The sequence below is a fragment of the Aulostomus chinensis genome, chromosome 13, assembly GCF_037954235.1.
Source record: "Aulostomus chinensis isolate RoL2024-O1b breed Wild chromosome 13, RoL_Achi_v1.0, whole genome shotgun sequence".
Classification (NCBI taxonomy): Eukaryota; Metazoa; Chordata; class Actinopteri; order Syngnathiformes; family Aulostomidae; genus Aulostomus; species Aulostomus chinensis.
In genome coordinates this window covers 12,646,145-12,667,151 of record NC_141332.1, presented here as the reverse complement: position 1 = coordinate 12,667,151, position 21,007 = coordinate 12,646,145, and the positions used below count along the sequence as shown (strand labels likewise).

The window sequence follows — 21,007 nt, the reverse complement described above, 5'->3', positions numbered from 1 at the left end:
GAACGCCATCCCACACTGTCTCCTGTCTGTCTCCTCACTGAGCAAAATTACACTTTGAAACAAGTGGACTGGTGCACAAATAGCACCGCCTTCTTCCATCTTTCAATTATATACTTTAAACACATAATTTGTTGTTTTGGATACTGTGGTTCATGTTCTTTTGTGATTAATAAGGGTGTGTGACTTGCAGAACAACTTTGTGTAAAAGCTTAGCAGGGTGTGAACTCTCCAAATGTGGGGCAAACAAATTGAATGTTCTTGCCCAGCCCAGTCGTACGCTGATTATACTTTCCACTTTTCATGTTATGGCTCAATAACAGCCGTTGTCGCTACAGCTCTCTTTGCCATTTTTTGACATGTTCAAGAGTGTGTGTGTGTGTGTGTGTGTGTGTGTGTGTGTGTGTGTGTGTGTGTGTGTGTGTGTGTGTGTGAAAATGCCTTGCCTGTATATGTTTTATTGCACCCTGTGGCAAGGGTACTAACTGTAGTGGTCAACAGGCTGCAGTTAACGCCTTTTCCTCCGGACTCCTTCCCTGTTCCTTCCACAGCTACTGCGGTCCAGCCCGTTTCCGACCTCACATGCACACACACACACACACACACACACACACACACACACACGCACGCACGCACACACACACACACACGCACGCATGCACGCACACATACAAATACACCCTCAATATGTCTAGAGAGAACCTCACATAAAACTCATAAAATAACCCACAAACCTTTCAAAGCAACCCTGACATACCAGAAGATCAGACCCTGAGTCTGAGTTAGGTTAGAGTGATAATATTTACAAAAAGCTGTCAAAAATCTTCCTTTTTGTACACACTCAAATCAAGTGTGTATTGTATCTTGAAATGAGTCCCAGTTTCCGCAATATTTTTGTAACTGTGTGTCATATAAACAGGATACCTAAAGAGGAAAAGAGCAGGGTGGGAAAAGACAGAGACAGACTGAGATTGGATTTACGCTGTTCAAACAACTGTATGAACCAATAATTGTGCAATTAGTCTATTAGAGGAACTGGGGAATGACCCAGTGGGAGGATGAGCAAATAAAGAGATTTTTACCTCACTTGCAGGGAATGGGATAACATATTATACAAGTGCAGCTTGTTATTATTATGAAGCTTATCTTTTCAAAGTCATTCTAATCCTTTATTGTGGCATAGTGTGCAGTTACATAACTTGAACTTGCATCAATAAGACAGAGAGGAAAAAGTTCTCACACGGACAGAAGCAGCCTAATTAATTGCTGGTGACGTAAACGCCGTCAACCTGTAATGTGAACAGGTGTGATAAGACCAGTTCAAACACACTGCCTTCCTCTTAAGCTGCTTATATGAAGGTGGCGGTTGGAGATCTTTTTGGTTTTAGGGTTGAACAGTGCTGTATTGTGCCCTGAGCCCAATAAGAGGCTGATTTCTACTCCCTGGCGGTGACCTTCTTTCCGGACAAAATGTTCCCCCCACTGTAACTGACTCACAAGGTACGGCCTATTACGCAACCACGTGGCAGGAGAGGGGCTGGAGGAGTGTGAATGATGGATGATCCATTTTTCAGGATAAAAGGTTTCACCAAGTTTTCACACAAGCCCTATTTGCTGAGGGCTGGCTACAGTTGAGTTGCTGTATATTGTAAGTGTCACTACTGAGGAGAGCCATTGGAATGATGCGGAGGAACCCACAGAGATGACGAAAAACGGAACGCGACAGGGAGGTTGTTATTTTTATTTGGTTGAATCAGGGTGTGTGAGTACTTTAGGCCAAAAGAACAACATCAATCTTCTTATTTGCACATTTCAGTGTATTGCATTACAGAAGTAATTACAAGTTTAACTTCGGTTTATTTGTATTTTTCATTGAAATGTCATCATGTTAAACCTTCATGTGATCTGAAACAAAAAAGGAACGCGCCACAACATGAACTCTAGTTACAGTGGAAAAGTCTGCTTGGTGCTTTGTCACATTTATTTTGAATTTGATGGTATGATAAAACATTCATGTCTCATAAAATAAAGGAAGTTCTAAAGAGTGAGTTAATAACACCATAAAAGATACTGAAGATAAGTCACACAGTTAACCTTTTAATGTGGACTCACAACGTTCGTCAAAAGCAAGTGAAAGCAAACTCATTAAATAAACTGAAACAAGTCTAAAGAGGAGCGTAAAGCAATAAAAAGTCATGAAAGACAAACTTATTTCATCTCCCCCCACCCCCCCAAGACAAGGGATTCTGGTAGTCTGTCTGATCTGAGGCTGCACACCAGTTCAAAGAGGGTGGAAAACTACAGCATCATCAGAACTGTAAAACGTGCCCCCACGTAGGCACACACGAGTGCCTCTCAGATAGTCCAGCCAGCCAGGGGGAGTCTCCTCTAATCCTTCTCTATCCCAGACATCCCGTCTCTTGGATTGTATGCCACCTGATGCCCCCTCAGGTGGATCTAAATGGGATCTGGCAAAGCTGGGATCAGTAGAGTTTTTATCTGAGGAGAGTTTTTACATGGGGGATTTAATCTAAAGCCTTAGGGGAAGGCCTAGTCAATGCAGGGTGCAACACGTCTTTTTTTTTGAGGATGTCTTCTTTTAAATATTTTCTTGTTGTATGTCCAGAGCAGGAGGTGGTGTTCTTAGAGAGATCTGCATTAGGGAGGGGACAGGGCCAGAGATGGTGAAGACTCCTAGAGGGAGTATAGAGGCTTGAACCAGGGTTTGAGAGGCTGTCAATCAGCCGATGTAACCGGTAGAGCAGACTAACAGCTGCTGTCATGGGTGGTGTCATCAGGGCTTCACCACTTACACTCTCCTCCCTTAAACAGAAAAAGGCAGAATAAGAAATGCAAGAAAAGAGTAGCACCCAGGGTGAGTGAGAGGGGTCAGGAAGTCAGATGGACGACAGATGATGAATGCGGAGATGTAAACGAAGGCAGGCTGTGACACCTTGTAAGTCAGCCTGGACCTGTCCTCTTCCTGCTCTCTGACACCATGATGGACACAGAAACAGCCTGAGCACTCAGATAGTGTCAAAATGTGTGAAGTGGATGATGATGTATTTGTGTTTTTACCAGCCGTATCAGAATAGCTTTAACTCAAGAGCACTGGCAGAGTCGGAAAAAAAGAAAAAGGAAAAAAAAAAACGGTTATATTTTGTAGTTTTAATACCTGAGTATTAAAGTAACTTCAAACAGAAACAAACTGTTTACAGCAGTGCATTTTCCTGCATAGTTGTTTTGTTCAGACACAAGTTCCGACCGCAAAATGTGCAGCTATAAAACATCAGTCTGCACCTGACAAATGTCTCAAATGAGCGCCAGGAGCATGAATCAAACTAGTACCTGATGATTAAACTGGCTGGCAGTCAGAACCAATATGAGTGTCTACCTCTGCTATCTAAGATTTTTCCACCTCACACACCAATTCTCAAGACTGATGAAATGTTGCTAATAGCCTAAATTACAATGAAATCGCACGCTGAAAAGTGTTGCACCATGTCAGTTGGACAACAGTCTGTAAGGATGTTGGTTTGCACTACAACAGCAAAGCTGTTTCAGAGTGGTGGTTACGAAACTTAACAAAGTCCCACTGAGACGTTCAACCTCCTGCCGTGTACCTCTCTACCCCCACAGATGGCGCTAGCACTTCCAGTGGTGCCATCGCACATCCTCCTGGATACAGAACGACATCCTTCCAAACATTCATTCAGACTGAGCAAGTTAGACAAAATATTGTTGGGTTTTTTTTTGTTTTTTTTTAATGAGCCGGGATGAAATGGACATGGGATACTGGGTGTGCCTCACCCGACAAATTTCTTCCCAGTGTTTAGTGAGAGATGGACCAGGGTCAGCATCAGAGGAAGAGACGAAGCGGGTCCTCACAGGCTGGGGCTGAGAAAAACAAAAAACTGGTTTATTTTTAATGAGGTATTCTGAGAGGATCTTTACAGTTTATGATCTTTATCTTTATTTATAGTCAAGTGGATGGAGCATGTGTGGGGAGGAGGAAAGAAAACAGCTTACTGTCATGCCAGCATAGTCTTGCTAGCTAGCTAACATAGAAACATCAGGTGCTTGGATGTGTGAGTTCGTGTGCGTCACCGATGTAAACGTTATCATTTACATTCAGTTGAAACTGTCGTTTGATTGTACAGTAATTTGCACTTGTTGAGTCATGAAAGTTAAATTTCAGTGAACAATGTTACATTATAATATTCTTGTTGTAAGTTAATGTTACTTGGCATGGCAAGCTAATGAGGGGGACACCAGGGGAAGTTTGCCCCAGGCATGAAACATGCTAGGACTGGCACTCTGTCTCACACAATCTACAATCCAGATGCATGTTTATCAGCTGCAGGACTGACTGCATTGTTTTGTCTTGCAGCAACTTTACTTACAAAGTTGCAGTTCTATCCGCCAACAGACATTGTAATTAGTTCTATTACTCATTTTGGTCCTGCTTTCTTAGCTTTATAAAACTCTTCATTAACTCCCACCTGGCTCTTTAAATAGATTTGTCCACTTTCATCCAGAAATCAGTACTTATTCATTTGGACCACTGCAGAGGAGAAAGATCCGTTGTGAAACGGGGTCTCTGAAAGTTAAATTAAACTGCAATCAACCTAAAATTTGCATAAAAAATATTTGTCAAGTTGTTCCAGATGTGTGAGACTACGCAAGCTCACCAACTATAATTGTGTCTTCATGTGCAGTAAAGACTCACACAGCTTTGAATGGCTGAATACAGACAAACATCTAAATAATGAAGCCCCTCTCTAACCCAAAGCGACCCTATTCAAGTATCTAGGAAAACATTCCGAAGCACTGCAAATAATGTGGGTCATCAGCTTGGATTGGATCTTCTTGAATAAATGGGTTGCAATAATTTAGGCCGCTCATTTGCGAGCAGAATATGCTGGCCTGGCAATTAAACAGCCCAACCAATTCTTAATGTCTCGGGGCTATGCTGAGATTTTAAAAACAAACAGTCTAAATTGACCAGTGAGTTAGCGAACCTCTTTCTCTCTAATGTGATTCCTAAAATAGCCTGTGTGAAAGCAGGGCCTGTTGTGGAGAACTGTCAGCGACCCTCTAGGCAGGGAAGATGTGCTCAGCCCAACTGCCAGGCTGCTGACTATAGCCTGCACAAAGATAAAGCATGTCAGATGCGATTGCCGTAGACACACAGTGCCCATGACATCATTCTGTGCAGCAGTGTGAAGAGCAAAGGAAAGGAACGCGAGGAAGAGTACACAAACCCCGCGCATGCTTTGAGCACACAGAGCAAACCTAACATGTGCAATGATGTCAACTACTTTCCCATACCGGGACGATGGGAAAAATGAGGTGCAGCAAGCAGAAGCCCCCTTTTCAACATCTTCAGGGCAGAATGGCACGTTAATGACTTTCACTGGGCCAGATCCTCAAAACTGACTGATAAGGGAATGCGAGAGATGCTGCACATAATGAGGTTCTGTGTTTGGCTCAAATTAATAATGGATTATTGGTTGTGTGTTTGCTGTTGTGGAAACTGAAGAACTCAGGAGGATGATATGTGCACTCGCTACAGGCCTGCAGTGATCTGAGGCGTCATCCTCAAAAACAGCCTGGAAGTCTCCTTAGTTATTGCTTTACAGAGGTTGCCCCCTGTTGGCCATAATTTGACACTTCAACAAAAGCCTATAAAGTGTCACCGCTATCCCTCGTATTCATTTCAAATGTGGATTAACAGGCAGGAGAGGGGGGAAAAAAAAACACATACATGCTGTACATTTTAGTTAGGATGGAAGGTTTCACTCATGAGATCTTTATTGAGAAAAACAATCGGACACAAAACATTCTCGACAAATCCGACCCACACAAAAATAGACAATACTGGTCCGTACTGAAATGGCATAGAGGGGTTAAAAAAAGGTGTACTGATTGATTAAATACATTATTTTATCGGGGTGGCACGGTGGTGCAGTGGTTCGCACTGTCGCCTCACAGCAAGAAGGTTCCGGGTTCGAGCCCCGGCTCCAGCACAGGATCTTTCTGTGTGGAGTCTGCATGTTCTCCCTGTTCCTGTGTGGGTTCTCTCTGGTACTCCAGCTTCCTCCCACCGTCCAAAGACATCAAGAGAGGACGAGGCTGATTGATACTCTAAATTGACTGTAGGTGTGACTGTGAGTGTGAATGGTTGTCTGTCTGTATGTGTTGGCCCTGTGATGGACTGGTGACCTGTCCAGGGTGAACCCTGCCTCTCACCTGAAGGCTGCTGGGATAGGCTCCAGCCCCCCACAAGCCTAAACAGGAATAAGCGGTAGAAATTGGATGGATGGATGGATGGATGGATGGACATTATATTCCCATTGTACTTAATGTCATACATGCACAATATAGAGGCTTGAATCTCTTAAATGGAATAGAGACATAATTAATGTGGTTAATGGCAGCAGACTACAATACATCTTCCATCATGGCTTAGTAATAAAAAAGATTAGATGTAATGGTAACACTGTTATTATATCACTACTATGGTTTAACCTTTGTATCTTTAAAAGAACTGTAGTTTAACATGACATGAAATCACCACAACAAAATCAATTGGAAACAGGGAAAATGTGTATTACAGAAAAATGAATCTTTCATGCTCTAAGTGAACACAGAAATATAATGAGGATCAACTATAAATGTCAACAAGAAAATGGAAAACATCTTCCAGTCTCATGACAGAAATACACAAAGGGATGATAAGGTTTGTGTCCAAAATGTTCCTCTAAAGGTCTAAACACACACAGCCTGCAGTATTTGTGAAAGGATATCTGCTCAGATTATTATTTGTCTCTGTGTTTTGCCTAATGAAGGAGGGATGCAGTGTTGCAAACTCCAATGATTTATTTCACGTAAAATAAAACTTTTCTCCTTCCTAACATGGATATGTCCCACTAGACATCTATCTACAGGGAGTGCAAGGTCTGTACTATCCATCCATCCATCCATCAATTTTCTACCACTTATCTTGTTAAGGATCGTCAACTGGGTTTATCACAGGGCCAAGACATAGAGACAGACAACCATTCACACTCACAGTCACACCTACAGTCAATTTAGAGTATCAGTCAGCCTCGTCCCCTCTTGATGTCTTTGGACTGTGGGAGGAAGCTGGAGTACCAGAGAGAACCCACACAGGAACAGGGAGAACATGCAGACTCACACAGAAAGATCCCATTCTTGAGCCGGGCCTCGAACCCAGAACCTTCTTGCTGTGAGGCGACAGTGTAAACGACTGCACCACAGCCTTGGGCTGTACTATTTTACATTAAAAACAAATTAACCAGAGTGCAGCACATAGTAGTGATTCTGCAGCAGGCCAACACGTTTGGTTTCTCTGACTTAAGAGAATCAAATTATGAAGCAAATAATTAAAAAATCCATTGATACATATTTGATTATGTAAATATGACAATAAAACAAAGGAATTGCATTACCATACTCAATATTGCTATCAACTACCAACTTTATTTTGAGCACTATGCCTCTGTTTTGCATGTATTAAAGAACATTTATTGGTCTATTTGTAAGAAAGCTTATCCCTGAGTGTGTGTGAACTGTACAGGTTTCTACTTGGACTGGTCTGTAAATTGTAGACTGCTCTGTTTCGTCACACGCTCACGGGCACGAGCTCACCATCATCTGCACTCCGTCTCAATGCACCAATGTGCTCCTCCGCGTAGTATCACTCGATGTCGGTATTGTATCTAAGGAATTCGTATAACTCACGCTTTTTAAATAATACTGATAGCCTTCACTCGATGTAGAATTTCTGTCTAATCCAGTATCCATTTGTATTTTTTTCATAATTTTATTTCGTCGAAATGACGAAATGTGGAACTACTTTCTCTCAAAAATAAGTGCCACCATTTCGCCATTTTATGTTGCAGAAGTGCTTTGTTGTGAGGAGGAAAACTGGTGTGAGCTACAAAGTAACTCATGTATTAGTCAGATTTTAGCTATTGTTCACGCTGAGATGGTTGATTATTAGTCAGCTATATGCTAACCACTACTACATTAACTGTGCGCTGCATGAGGTACGGACGATCAAAGATAGAGGGAGCTTCTTAGCCTGCAACGTGTTTGCTAGCCGAAGCCGACCAGGACGACTTCCCGTAGGGCTTTATTTTTTCTTTTAAAAATCGTTGCCCACCAGCTGACACATTGACGACCACCGTGCAGGACGCGAAGACCGAGGAGATGGCGAGCTCAGTGGGGAATGTGGCTGACAGCACAGGTTGGTTGTTTTTAATTGAAATAAGTAAGCCGTTACAGTAACTTACCATGGCCCAGCGGTAGCTCTAACAGGATGGAGCGGACTTGTGGCTTTTGAAAGAGAGAAAAGGAGTTAAACTGAATACAGTTTAAACGAGTATTACGGTCTTAACCTCTGATGTGACGTTAGTGGGGCGCGATGGCATTTTTCGCTGTGGGCCTGCCTAATGACAGCCATATTAAACTGGAATAACCGGAAGGCGCATTTCAGGTAACGTTAGCATGAATGTTACGGTCCACGCGGATATATTTCGTTACAAATTTCAATTCATTGAATGTCTATAAGGAGTATTTATGATAGAAATATATTGAATTAGCTAGATCTATCTGGGTGGAGTTGCTATGCGATTATCTGCTAATTTCCGCCATGTTAGTGCGTCTCAATATGATTGGGGTGATCAATCCCTTACCCAGACACCATGACGTAATTGTTACGTTACATTAAATCAAGATGAATTACTCCTATACCACACTTGAATAATTGATCTGAAATGATACTGCAGGCTCACCCATAACCAGTGCTTCCATTTGTAGTGGCATAGAGTCTTTTGACGATTTGTAAACTAGAGATTGTGGTGTGTATGTGTGTGTGTGTGCGCACGCGCGCGTGTGCGTGCGTGTATTTCCAATAGTGGTATGTGTTTCAGACCCACGTATTATAGACTTTATCTCAAAATAAAGTTTGACATCAGTAGTGCAATGCTTTTGATTACAGTTTTAAATATCTTGATTTTCACCACCAAATCCCCTACTTTGTCTTTTTTATTCACCATCTCATGCATGCACATTTTTATTCCTTCATTTCAAAGTAAAATAAACTAAGTTGTTGTGTCAAGAAGGAAAATTAAATCAGACTGATATTTGCAACATGTAAATTAAATTTTCTCATAGAAATCATATAAATTTGTAAAAATTTCCCATAATTCGTCTGCAGTTATATGCAACTGACAAATATTTTATCAAATATTAGATAAAATGGATTTATCGGCAGTAATTTTATTTTAAATAAAATTCTGATCCCAAAGATGAGCTACCCCTGACAGATATGACATTTAAGATTTTGCATTTGTCATTGTTGCAATACTTGAACTCAGTTCTTTTATGATGGCCATGTCGTCTGTTGAGTTTCAGTCATTACATATTATATTGAATGCAGTGGCCATATTTTTATTTAATTTGATTATTTTCCTTCATTTTCATTTTTCAGCCTTATTTTCTTCCATCACCTCTAACATGTTGTTTCCCCCCTCCTTGGGCTGTGTTGGTGCTCCAGAACCGACAAAACGTATGCTTTCCTTCCAAGGGTTGGCTGAGCTGGCACACCGGGAGTATCAGTCAGGGGACTTTGAAGCAGCAGAACGCCATTGCATGCAGCTCTGGCGTCAGGAGCCTGATAACACGGGCGTGCTGCTGCTGCTGTCCTCCATCCACTTCCAGTGCCGAAGACTTGACAGGTGAGGTGTGGGAGTGCTGATGCATTGCACACTGTGCAGGGAAAGATGGAGCTTCTGTGACTTACAGTTCACACAGCTGGTCTGGGGAGGCAAACGCAACACCGGAACTGTCTTCTGGAAATCCTGTAGCCCTAATGTGGTCTTGCTCTGTCCCCTCATGATTCTAACACAGCGTTTGTGGCAACACTAATCTTGCTTCACAGGTGACATGGTGAAGGTGTCCAGTCTTAAAAGGTTGCAGGTTTAAAGATTTAATCCTCCATGTCAATTTCTATGTTTTCACTGACCCACTGCTAGCAGTATACTCCAATAAATTTAGGTAGTGAGGGGTTTCTGTGGCTGTTGGCTCTGCATCGGTTGGTGTGATGTAAATGTTGTCATCTGCCATTTTCGACAAGGGTCAGCAGAAATTGTCCGTTCACCCTCCCAAATCTGTCACCATCACTTGTCATGCTCTGTCAGACCAATGTCCATTAGGTGGCAAATGCAGTAGGAAGTGATGGCTGTGACCAATGTCTTGTGTTCCCCATCTCACATTACACTGATCCTTTTTCAAATTGCTCTGCTATGAGTAGGAGCTTCTTACTTAAAAGAAATTATTGAGTTTGATAAATGAAGTTGTGGCACACTGCCACCTCCAACTGGGACAATTGCCAGTGTACTTGCTCATTAATAGTGCACGTCTGTCTTAAGCAGTGAGATGAGCTTGTGGGTTCCAGCTACATGAGAGTTTGAAATACTTAAAGACAGGTTAAATAATGATTGTCTGAACCTGTGCAGTATTCTAGTTGCAGATGCAACACTGTCATATTTTTTTCAACTTAATTGGGAGTATACTGCTAGCAAACCATTTCATTTATTGACTTTGAATAATGAATAGTAATTGCATGTATTAATTGAAAACGTCAGTTTTCTCCAACATTGTCTGACACTTCTAAAGGTTATCAAACATTCAGCTTGGTGCAGCCAATGCTTCCACTTGATCCTTTCACTATTGTGACCATTATACACGAATTGTGACCCTGCAGGTCAGCTCACTTCAGTACCTTGGCCATAAAACAGAACCCAATGTTGGCCGAGGCCTACTCCAACCTTGGGAATGTGTACAAGGAACGAGGCCAACTGCAGGAGGCCATAGAGCATTATCGCCATGCGCTGAGGCTCAAGCCAGACTTCATTGACGGATATATCAACTTGGCTGCAGCTCTTGTGGCTGCAGGGGATATGGAGGGAGCCGTGCAAGCTTATGTGTCTGCGTTACAATATAACCCTGTAAGTGATGGAGGACACAAAATTGGAGTCACCACGTTGGTCTTCAGCATATTGTAGCGAGATGACAATTGATCATTACTGTTCTTTTCTCCTAGGATCTTTATTGTGTGCGTAGTGACTTGGGCAACTTGCTTAAAGCACTTGGGCGTTTGGAAGAGGCCAAGGTATGTCACAGTGGGTTGGCTTTTCAGCTGATGTGTGGTTTTGATTTCTGTTTTTTTCTTGTCAGTCAGTTCTTTGTTTTTAGTGTCCCCCACTAAAACCATAGATATTACTTTCTCCTCTGACATTTTTAAATCACATGGAGCCCCTTCCCTGCAACACCAATGGCCAAGTGAAGGACAGAAAAAAATTAGCCTTTTGTCATTCTCATAGCAGCACATCCTTAACTTATCAAATGCCTTTGGAAGCATTGGACTTGAATGAGTCAAAACCCATTTGAGGTAATCAACAGTTTTTCTATGTTTAATTTTGTCTTTGAAATTATAAGTAGCCTCAAAAATTTCAATTGCTTTTTAAGTAAGTTTAATCTGTATTGTTTCTCAGTAAATTAGATATCTGACATCTATCCCCACCCTCTATCACCCATAGTCCTTTGCTTTACCTTGACCTTGTACCAGAGGTCAGCCCCCCTCCCCTCCCTTTCAGGAAGAAAGGCTGGAGTATTGACTTTGAATCAGCTGATCTCTATTGTTCATTTCCGTAGTTGATTTTGGAGGGAAAATGCTGGCTCGATCTGTGAAGAATATATGAACTGATGAGAATCTAGTTTATATCTGACGTGCAAAAGATAAGATGGTCTCTAACCTAACCACGAACTCCAGTATTATATAGCTGTCTGACAACACCGCACACAACGCAGTTGCTGCCAGTTGTGTTACTCCCTTTAGTGTTAATCTTCCATGTAACGTCCAACTTGTCCGGGTACTTGGGGGACTCCCTGGGTTGGGTCAAATCTGGAGATGTGGAGTTGTCCCAGTGGTTACAGGCCATCTTATTTTGTGCTAGAGGGGGGTTAAGGAGTGGGGAGGAGCACCAGGGAGTGATAAGCTCCCCCGCTCTGTCGCTCCGCCCCCCCGCGCGCTTGCTGAGGATCGGTGGAGTGTGCGCGCCCAGAGCTGTCTTCCTGACCTTTCAGCTATTCCCATTAGTGCAAAGAGCACCTCAACAGTGCTTCTCATGCACACCCTTTTGGTTTTTCCTTTTCAATGGTTAATAATGCAGTGTTATCTGCTACCCAGTGTTAAGGTTTATGCTCTTAAAAGAGTGAAATCTCAAGTACCCTTTAAAATAGTCCCAAGTGGTGTCAAGCAGACAGCTCACTCTCTGTACTCCACCGCCTGCATCAGATGCTGGGTTAGAAAGACAGAGGCATGCGCAGCAACAGCGATGACTTCTTTATTTCAGAGCTGTGGAGGCTTCTAGATACAAATAATTAAACCACAGACTTTTCTTCCTACCCCATTGGCCAGGATTCAAGAAAGCAAGCCAGGATAAAGAAAATCAAAGTATTAAAACATTTCCTGAAAATGCTAAAAGAATAAAAGGAAAGCAATGATTAATTCTTCTTCCATTTTCCTTCAAATATGTAATATTATTCCCAAAGAAATGGGATCAGTTCATTTGGGCAAGATCAAGCCAGTAACTGCCCTCCTGTAGTTTTGAGTAATTGAATTGTTTGACTCTTTCATTGATAAATTGAACACATGAACACGTCAAAGCCTTTCTTCCCTCCCAGCTACCCTCGAAGCTTTATTTTTGTTCCTTTGAAATGAAACATTTATTGCATGAATGAAAACTAAGAGTAGTTTGTTTTTATGTTTGTTTGTGATTTCAAACAACATGTTTTATTTCCATATTTAAAGACAAATGTATTGTTTGAAAAATTTTTTACTAACGATCTTGTTTCTGATTTTGTCTCTTTTGGTTTTTCCACAACTGATATTGTTATTTAGAAGGTTTCAGGTGGGTGACACTATTCCTGCGTAGGTGCCCGACGGAAAGGAACACTAGGGCAGCCTCAGTCTTCTCCTCTTCTTCCAGCCAGCTGCGGCCACCACTCTGACAAAGTCCAAAAATATGGTAACGGGTTTGTAACTGCCAGCAAAAGAAAAACCACCTCTCTTCATGCTTGAGTTCCTCTGTCTTGTGGCATCTTTGAAGAGCAAAAGAAAAACGTAACAAAAGAAATTACAGTAAGCATTTCTTAAATATGCTTATACTAATTACCAAATTCTATATTAAGTAAAAAGAAACTTCGATTTGGAAGCAATAAACGTGAAAAACAAGTAAGAACCCTCTAACTCTGAACTGTTGGGTTATTTTTTTCCTGTTTTGTTTTATTTTTTCCTTCTTTATTTGGAGTTGCAGCGTTCTGATGATGCAGATAGTGCGCTGTGAGTCTGCAGTAACGCAGGGGCTGCGCAGCGATATCCTCCAAGCGACCAAAAAGGCGGAACGCGCAAGCATGCGACCCCTACCCCACTCCCTTTGGCCAGTTGGTTGCGGACCTCGCCCTGCTCTCAACCAGCCTCGCTCCCAAATGCCCCCAAACCTCTGACACAATCGGCTCTTAAAAAAAACGACAATTTAATATGTACAAAAATGACTCTACTAATTCAGTACCCTTTCATGAAGCATTGGCTGTTTGCTTCTAAAAGTCAAATATTAGTGTAGCCACTGGCCATTGTGGTCTTACGCTCTCAACATGCCCCCTCCCCTCCATTGTGAGACAATGTGGGCATAAGCGTGTGCCAGTCTGGTGTTGCAGGTGTTCTGCCGGGGTTGGTGGTCTGCAGCTGTTGACTTGGCCATTCAGCGAGCGCAGCAGCAAAACAATGGCCTGTGCCAGGAGCAAGGTCATGCCAGCATTCTATGGTGCATTGTGGTGGTGCTGGTGGTGCTACACACACCCGCGCGCCCGCGTGGAAATGTTGCGCATGCATTTCAGGGACCATCACCTGCACTAACTGTCCAGCATCCCAGGTTGTGATATTTAATGATCCTAAAATCTGTATAAAATTCATTCAGATAGATTTATGTTCATTTCTAATAATATGAAGAAAGATGGGTTGTATCTGGAAGTGTTAATGCTATCGGAGCAGAGGGAGTTATAATGTAATGTGTAATGGCACCACTATGTTTGGATATAATGTGGTCATAACTGCAAGATGCGGGCCTGCGTGTGGGTGTTGGTTGGATCAGCGCAGCGTAGGAAAAAGCAATGCAGCTTAGCGCGGCAGACTGGTGCGCACGCGAGCCCATGCTGTAGACTCACTTTTTGTTATCATGGAGAATAGTCACTAATTTTGCTTTCTCTGCTCTTTTTGTTTTTTCTTACTTTTATTCTCAATCTTCTATTTGTTTTTATTTTACAATCCCTTGTCCTCCCCCTTCTACACACTATACCTCTCCCTTTCTACCTCTTCTCCTCCTGTCCTGTGGTTTTTCATTGTAAACACTGAAGGCTTGTTACCTGAAAGCCATTGAGACTCAGCCCAACTTTGCAGTGGCTTGGAGCAACCTGGGTTGTGTGTTCAATGCCCAGGGAGAGATATGGCTGGCCATACACCATTTTGAAAAGGTCAGTTGCAGCAAACTCCATAACATATTTTAAATCTTGACTAAGCCTTGTGTTGTCCATATTTTTAAACTTTGTTTTCATTTTAAGGCTGTGACTCTGGACCCAAATTTCCTTGATGCATACATCAATTTAGGAAATGTTTTGAAGGAAGCCCGCATCTTTGACAGGTGAGTCCAAATCCCGACATAGTACGCTGTGCCTGCATCCTGCATGAAAAGGAAGCGTCAAGAAGAATGTCAACTGCATCACCTTGTCTGTACTCATAGCACTGTTGCAGCAGACTATTTTTGGAAAGTTATCAGAATTGCTGTCATGGTTGGGGTTGCGTTCATTTTATTAAGGCCACTAATACTATGTAGAAAGTAATTGATGTAAGGTTAGATTTTAAATGTGGCAACCTCTGAATTCTTGCATGTTTCCAGAGCTGTGGCAGGATACTTGAGGGCCCTGAGTCTAAGTCCCAACCATGCAGTTGTCCATGGGAACCTGGCCTGTGTCTACTATGAGCAGGGTCTCATCGACCTGGCTATTGACACCTACCGCCGTGCTATTGAACTGCAGCCCCACTTCCCTGATGCCTACTGCAATTTGGCAAATGCCCTGAAGGAGAAAGGCAATGTAAGGCAGTATTTCTTTGAAAAGAAGCTAAACATTTATAGAGTTGAGCTAAGATGTCATCCTTTCTCACAGGTGTCCGAAGCAGAAGAGTGCTACAACACAGCCTTGCGATTGTGTCCGACTCATGCTGACTCTCTCAACAACTTGGCGAATATCAAACGTGAGCAGGGCAACATTGAGGAGGCTGTCCAGCTCTACAGGAAGGCCCTAGAGGTGAGGGCACTTTTGAGTATTGTAGTTTTCTCCTATCAGGTCGTATTGAGCCATTTTATCAAGATCTCTATAATTGATGTAATAATGTTCATGATTGCCTCTTGGTTTTCAACAGGTATTCCCAGAATTTGCTGCAGCTCACTCTAACCTGGCCAGTGTCCTGCAGCAGCAGGGGAAACTACAGGAGGCACTCATGCACTACAAGGAGGCCATCAGGTTTGTGGATTCATGCTCCAATCATCTGCTCCTGTAAAACCTTAGATAAACCACAAAGTTGACAGCTCTTTGAAGATATTAGACATGTATGATCTCTTTGTTGTGCAAAATTCACATTTTACCTGCAATGTTTGTGCATGAATTGAACCGCTAACCATACTCTCTCAGGCAGCAGTGTTAATGTTGTGCAGCAGCTGTTGACACAGGTTTCCTATGTTAAATTCAGGATCAGTCCCACATTTGCAGATGCTTACTCAAACATGGGCAACACACTGAAGGAAATGCAAGATGTGCAAGGAGCTCTACAATGCTACACACGTGCCATCCAGATCAACCCTGCCTTTGCTGATGCTCACAGCAACTTGGCCTCGATTCACAAGGTAAGAGTCATTCTTAGACTGTAGTGCTGGATTCTTTTTTTGTTTGTTTGTTTGTTTGTTTTGCCCGATTTCTCCGAGAAACAATCCTTGAACAGAATGGATCAATAATGAGTTTGTTTTCAATTTATCGAGTAAGAATGTACTTTATCTCTTTTTGAACCAAGTGACATTGAACTTCACATATAGACATAAACATTGCAATGATATTGTCTGGAAAGGAGCTGTCTCTAATGTACTCTGTTTGTCTTAACTGCTAGGATTCTGGAAACATCCCAGAGGCCATTGCATCCTACCGCACAGCCTTGAAACTCAAGCCTGATTTCCCTGATGCTTACTGTAACTTGGCACATTGCCTGCAGGTTCTGACATCTTTATATATTAGCATGCAATAACAGTACTGACCAGTGAATTTTTGCTGTTTGTATACTCACTTTGTTTAGTTGAACTTGAAGCACATTTATTATTTCTGCTCTTTGGATTGCTTTTCCAGATTGTTTGTGATTGGACGGATTATGATGAGAGGATGAAGAAGCTTGTGAGCATTGTGGCTGACCAGCTGGATAAGAACCGCTTGCCTTCAGTCCACCCTCACCACAGTATGCTGTATCCACTCTCTCATGGCTTCCGTAAAGCCATTGCTGAACGCCATGGAAACCTTTGCCTGGACAAGGTACACGCACTCATCAAAGCAAGTAACCTTTACTTCATTTTGGGTGGGAGGGGGGTGGTGCAAGGTGGCTGGTGATACATTGCCTGTCTGCTGGGATGAGGGGTAGGTAAGGGTTGGCTGGGATACTGGTGAATGGATGGCTTGCAGGATTGAGCGTATGGTATAAGATGGGACATGATGTCAAAGTAATTAGTCTATTATGTATCCATGTTACTTGTCCCTTCAAGAAGTGATTATTCTGCTGTAGTTTTCTTAATACATCACTGCGTTTTCCACAGATCAATGCACTGCACAAACCTGCCTATGAGCACCCTAAGGATCTGAAGGCCAGCAATGGACGCCTGCGGATCGGTTATGTCAGTTCAGACTTTGGCAACCATCCCACGTCCCACCTGATGCAGTCCATTCCTGGGATGCACAATCCTGAGAAATTTGAGGTGGGTGCCATCTATTGTAAATGTTGGAATATGTGGTCTTGTAAGGAGGTAACATGGAAAGGCTTAAAGGAACTATTTATTATTTTTAAATTAAAGTGGAACTTAAGTTTGTCTTTGCCCCCCCCCCCAAGGTGTTCTGCTATGCACTCAGCCCAGATGACAGTACGAACTTCAGAGTGAAAGTAGTTGCTGAGGCTCACCATTTCACAGACCTTTCACAGGTAAGTGGTCTTCACCTCTCCTGGTAAATATGTGTTCATGTTCAGGATGGACATTTCACTCCGTCTGGTCATGTCTGTACAAGAGCTGTTACCGAAACTTAAAAGTCTTCTCAACATCCAGATCCCATGCAATGGCAAAGCAGCTGATCGCATTCACCAAGATGGTATCAACATTTTGGTTAACATGAATGGATACACCAAAGGAGCCAGAAACGAACTGTTCGCCCTCCGCCCTGCTCCTATCCAGGTATGGTCTGCATACCATTTCTGATTGGGGCAAACTTTGGCATCAGAGGGCATCCTTAATTTTTTTTCTTCCCCTATGGAACAGGCTATGTGGCTGGGGTACCCAGGAACCAGTGGGGCTCCATTCATGGACTACATCATCAGTGACAAAGAAACATCACCTATGGAAGTAGCTGAGCAGTACTCTGAGAAACTCGCCTACATGCCCAATACTTTCTTCATTGGAGATCATGCTAACATGTTTCCTCACCTCAAGGTGGGTTTACTCACATTTCTGTTATTTGTTTCTTCAGGGAGTTTTTCTTCATTGTTGCCAAGTAACAATCAAAAAAAAAATTGTGAGGTGTTTTGGTAACTTTTTTTTTCTTGACTCAGAAAAAGGCAGTGATTGACTTCAAATCAAATGGACACATCTTTGACAACCGCATTGTTCTCAATGGCATTGATCTGAAGGCATTCTTGGACAGTCTGCCAGATGTCAAAGTAATAAAGGTGGGTACCCAGAGTTCCCTTTACTTCCAACCTAAATAAATGCAGCATATCTCCAAATCGGTATCAGATATGATGTTTTGTTTTACATTAAAATGAAACTCTTTTCTTGTGCAGATGAAGTGTGACAACAACCAGGAGGCTACCGGAGAGACAAATGGAGCTCTCTCCATGCCTGTAATCCCCATGAACACGGCAGCTGAAGCAATCATCAATATGATCAACCAAGGCCAAATACAAGTCACAATCAATAGCTTCACTGTCAGCAACGGCCTAGCCACCACACAGGTTCGTAGGACTTGGTGTCACTTGTCTCTGTTAATATGTGTCATGGGCAATGGAGCTCTGGAACAGAACAGTATAAATGCAGACGCAAGATAAGAGCAGCATTTAAATTTAGTTTGGTGCTCTTCCAGATCTCCTCTGCCAATTAGGTCATAGTCTGTGAGACTGGACAAGTATGGTGTGTTTTCTGAAAGTAAGGTGAAGGCACAGAGTGTTGGTGAGGGGAAGGAGGCTCTGAATCTATAATCTTCTATTTGTAAGACCAGAAAGGCTTGTCTGAATGAAATACCTGCTGAAAGCAACATCTCAGCTCAACCGCTTACTTTTAACCCCATTTTAGATCAATAACAAAGCTGCCACTGGTGAGGAGGTGCCGCGCACAATCGTCGTGACAACCCGCTCCCAGTATGGCCTCCCAGAAGATTCCATTGTCTACTGCAACTTCAACCAACTCTACAAGATTGACCCTCCGACCCTTCAGATGTGGGTCAATGTAAGTTACACAGATGTGCTCACCTATCTGCAGCACAGCAACACAAATCTTTCCGTTCACAGCATCTTTGTCCTCCTGCAGATCCTAAAACGTGTGCCAAACAGTGTGTTGTGGCTTCTGCGGTTCCCCGCTGTTGGGGAACCCAATATCCAGCAGTATGCTCAGAACATGGGCCTCCCTGGCTCTCGCATCATCTTCTCTCCTGTGGCGCCAAAGGAGGAGCACGTAAGGCGGGGCCAGTTGGCTGATGTGTGCCTGGACACCCCTCTTTGCAATGGTCACACCACAGGCATGGATGTGCTCTGGGCTGGAACTCCCATGGTCACCATGCCAGGTGAGCTTTTAATGATGCTGTCACATACCAACTCCTGAAATTAACATGGATAAGAAGCATCTGTGTAACAGATTCATGTGAAGGTAGCTTCTTAATTCTTTAAACTTCATTTGCTAAGGTGAGACCCTGGCCTCCCGTGTGGCTGCCTCACAACTCAACTGTCTGGGCTGTCCAGAGCTAATAGCCCAGAGCCGTCAGGACTATGAAGACATTGCAGTCAAACTGGGCTCTGACATGGAATAGTAAGTGAAACTTTCCCAGACTGTTTTTGAAAAACAACCTTTTCTGTTTTTGTTACCTTTAACTGACTCACCTCACCCCCTGCAGCCTGAAGATGGTTAGAGCGCGTGTTTGGAAGCAGCGAATCTGCAGTCCTCTTTTCAACACCAAGCAGTACACAATGGACCTGGAGAGGCTCTACCTGCAGATGTGGGAGCACCACAGCAACGGCAATAAGCCAGAACACATGTTCAAAGTCCACACAGTAGAGACCAGTGAGAGTGCCTGAACTGGAAGCACGCTGACATCCTCCCATTTGTACCCCACCATGTCCTCCCATCACTCCACCCCCACCCCCCCATTTCACTATCAGCACCCCAGCTTGAATGATCCCCTTGGATGATTGTGTGCCCCTCTCTCATTGACTATTAATAGGACTCTTATTTTCAAAGGGTCCTAAAGAGGTACACGTGTCCCCATCACATTCACCATTGAGGCTGTCAGGCAGCTTGTCTGAGACTCTTGTCCTATACCTGAGTATATTTGGTGAGCATGAGCTGAGCGCGAGAGCCCCGATACACCTTCAGTACTTGGATCAGTGGATTTTTCTCTTTTGTTTGTGTGTACAGGACTGATTGCAGCTTTTGGAGACAATAGCCAGCTATCATTACTTGTTGATCTATTTATAAATGGATTAAGGATGTTGTGTGTTTTAAAAGGACAAATGTTGCACCATGAAAATTGTAACTGACTTAAGTTTCATCAGCTTTAACATGCAACTGTCAAACATAGACTGCAACTGCTCTTTAGTTTGTCTCGAGCTGTTATTAAATGGCTGCGATGAGTAGATGTGCTAGTTTTGAGGAATAGATGAGGACTCCTCCCCCTCCCTTCACCAAATGACAAGTTCTATTAATTTTGTTGTCAATTATGGAAAATGTTCACTAGCTGTTGTCCTGTTATGATGTCTCACTGCTTGTAGATGACTGGACAAAGGAGCTTAAAGTCATTGGAAAAGGGCCTAAATTTCAGTTCAGCAGCAAGAGCTGTTCACAAATTGATCTTGTTTTATTTTTTTTTTAATCACTCAAAAAAGGAACGGCCTAGGTAAGTATTTTCTAAGCAGTTTTTGTATTGTCTGTTTACTGTATGCTGTCAATGATGCCATGAGGCCCTAAATATAATAAAGAGATGGCAAAACTTAGTAATGTCTGGAGTGCTCATCTGTCCCCCAGGGCAAACGTCCTGTGTCAGTGTTATTAAACCGCCCATGATTTGAAGGATGACTCCCAACTGCCCTCCAGTGGCATCAGGGGTGGTCCATATATATCTGTGGGACTTGAGGTCTTCTATTGACTCCTTCATCAGGAACACTGGTGTTTGGTCATGGCTAATCACTCTTATTCTGCTCAGATCAGATCAGTCACTTCCAGAGTTAGGGGCAAAATTTGAGAGTGCTTTGTGAGATCCATGATTACGATTAAATGTATATAATCATAAATATTAACATCAATAAAATAAAAAATTCTAAATAATAGGTCGTCGATTAAATAAATGACTTAATTTT

General features: G+C 42.7%; 1 protein-coding gene and 1 long non-coding RNA gene across 6 annotated transcripts; one reads left to right on the top strand and one right to left on the bottom strand.

Annotated features, from left to right (window-relative positions):
• Positions 1-1,863: 1,863 nt before the first annotated feature.
• On the bottom strand, positions 1,864-8,671 carry LOC147250908 (uncharacterized). Its single transcript, XR_015118868.1, has 3 exons — positions 8,319-8,671; positions 3,808-3,894; positions 1,864-2,820 (listed from the first exon to the last, which is right to left on the bottom strand). It is a non-coding gene; the product is annotated as an uncharacterized LOC147250908 (long non-coding RNA).
• On the top strand, positions 7,886-20,644 carry LOC147250907 (UDP-N-acetylglucosamine--peptide N-acetylglucosaminyltransferase 110 kDa subunit). 5 transcript variants are annotated; one of them, XM_086221372.1, is made up of 22 exons: positions 7,886-8,272; positions 9,584-9,764; positions 10,793-11,036; positions 11,132-11,200; positions 14,503-14,619; positions 14,707-14,786; positions 15,042-15,237; positions 15,310-15,450; positions 15,566-15,666; positions 15,893-16,046; positions 16,304-16,405; positions 16,537-16,734; positions 16,995-17,153; positions 17,285-17,374; positions 17,496-17,621; positions 17,706-17,876; positions 17,996-18,112; positions 18,227-18,397; positions 18,735-18,887; positions 18,969-19,221; positions 19,340-19,463; positions 19,549-20,644. In XM_086221372.1, the coding sequence occupies exons 1-22, from the start codon at positions 8,236-8,238 to the stop codon at positions 19,727-19,729; spliced, it is 3,165 nt and encodes a 1,054-aa protein (XP_086077498.1). In that variant the 5' UTR covers positions 7,886-8,235; the 3' UTR covers positions 19,730-20,644. The 5 variants fall into 5 exon arrangements, with proteins under 5 accessions (XP_086077498.1, XP_086077500.1, XP_086077499.1 ...); XM_086221374.1 differs by having other exon boundaries at positions 7,887-8,272; positions 9,614-9,764; XM_086221373.1 differs by having other exon boundaries at positions 7,888-8,272; positions 16,537-16,716.
• The last annotated feature ends 363 nt before the right edge of the window (positions 20,645-21,007 follow it).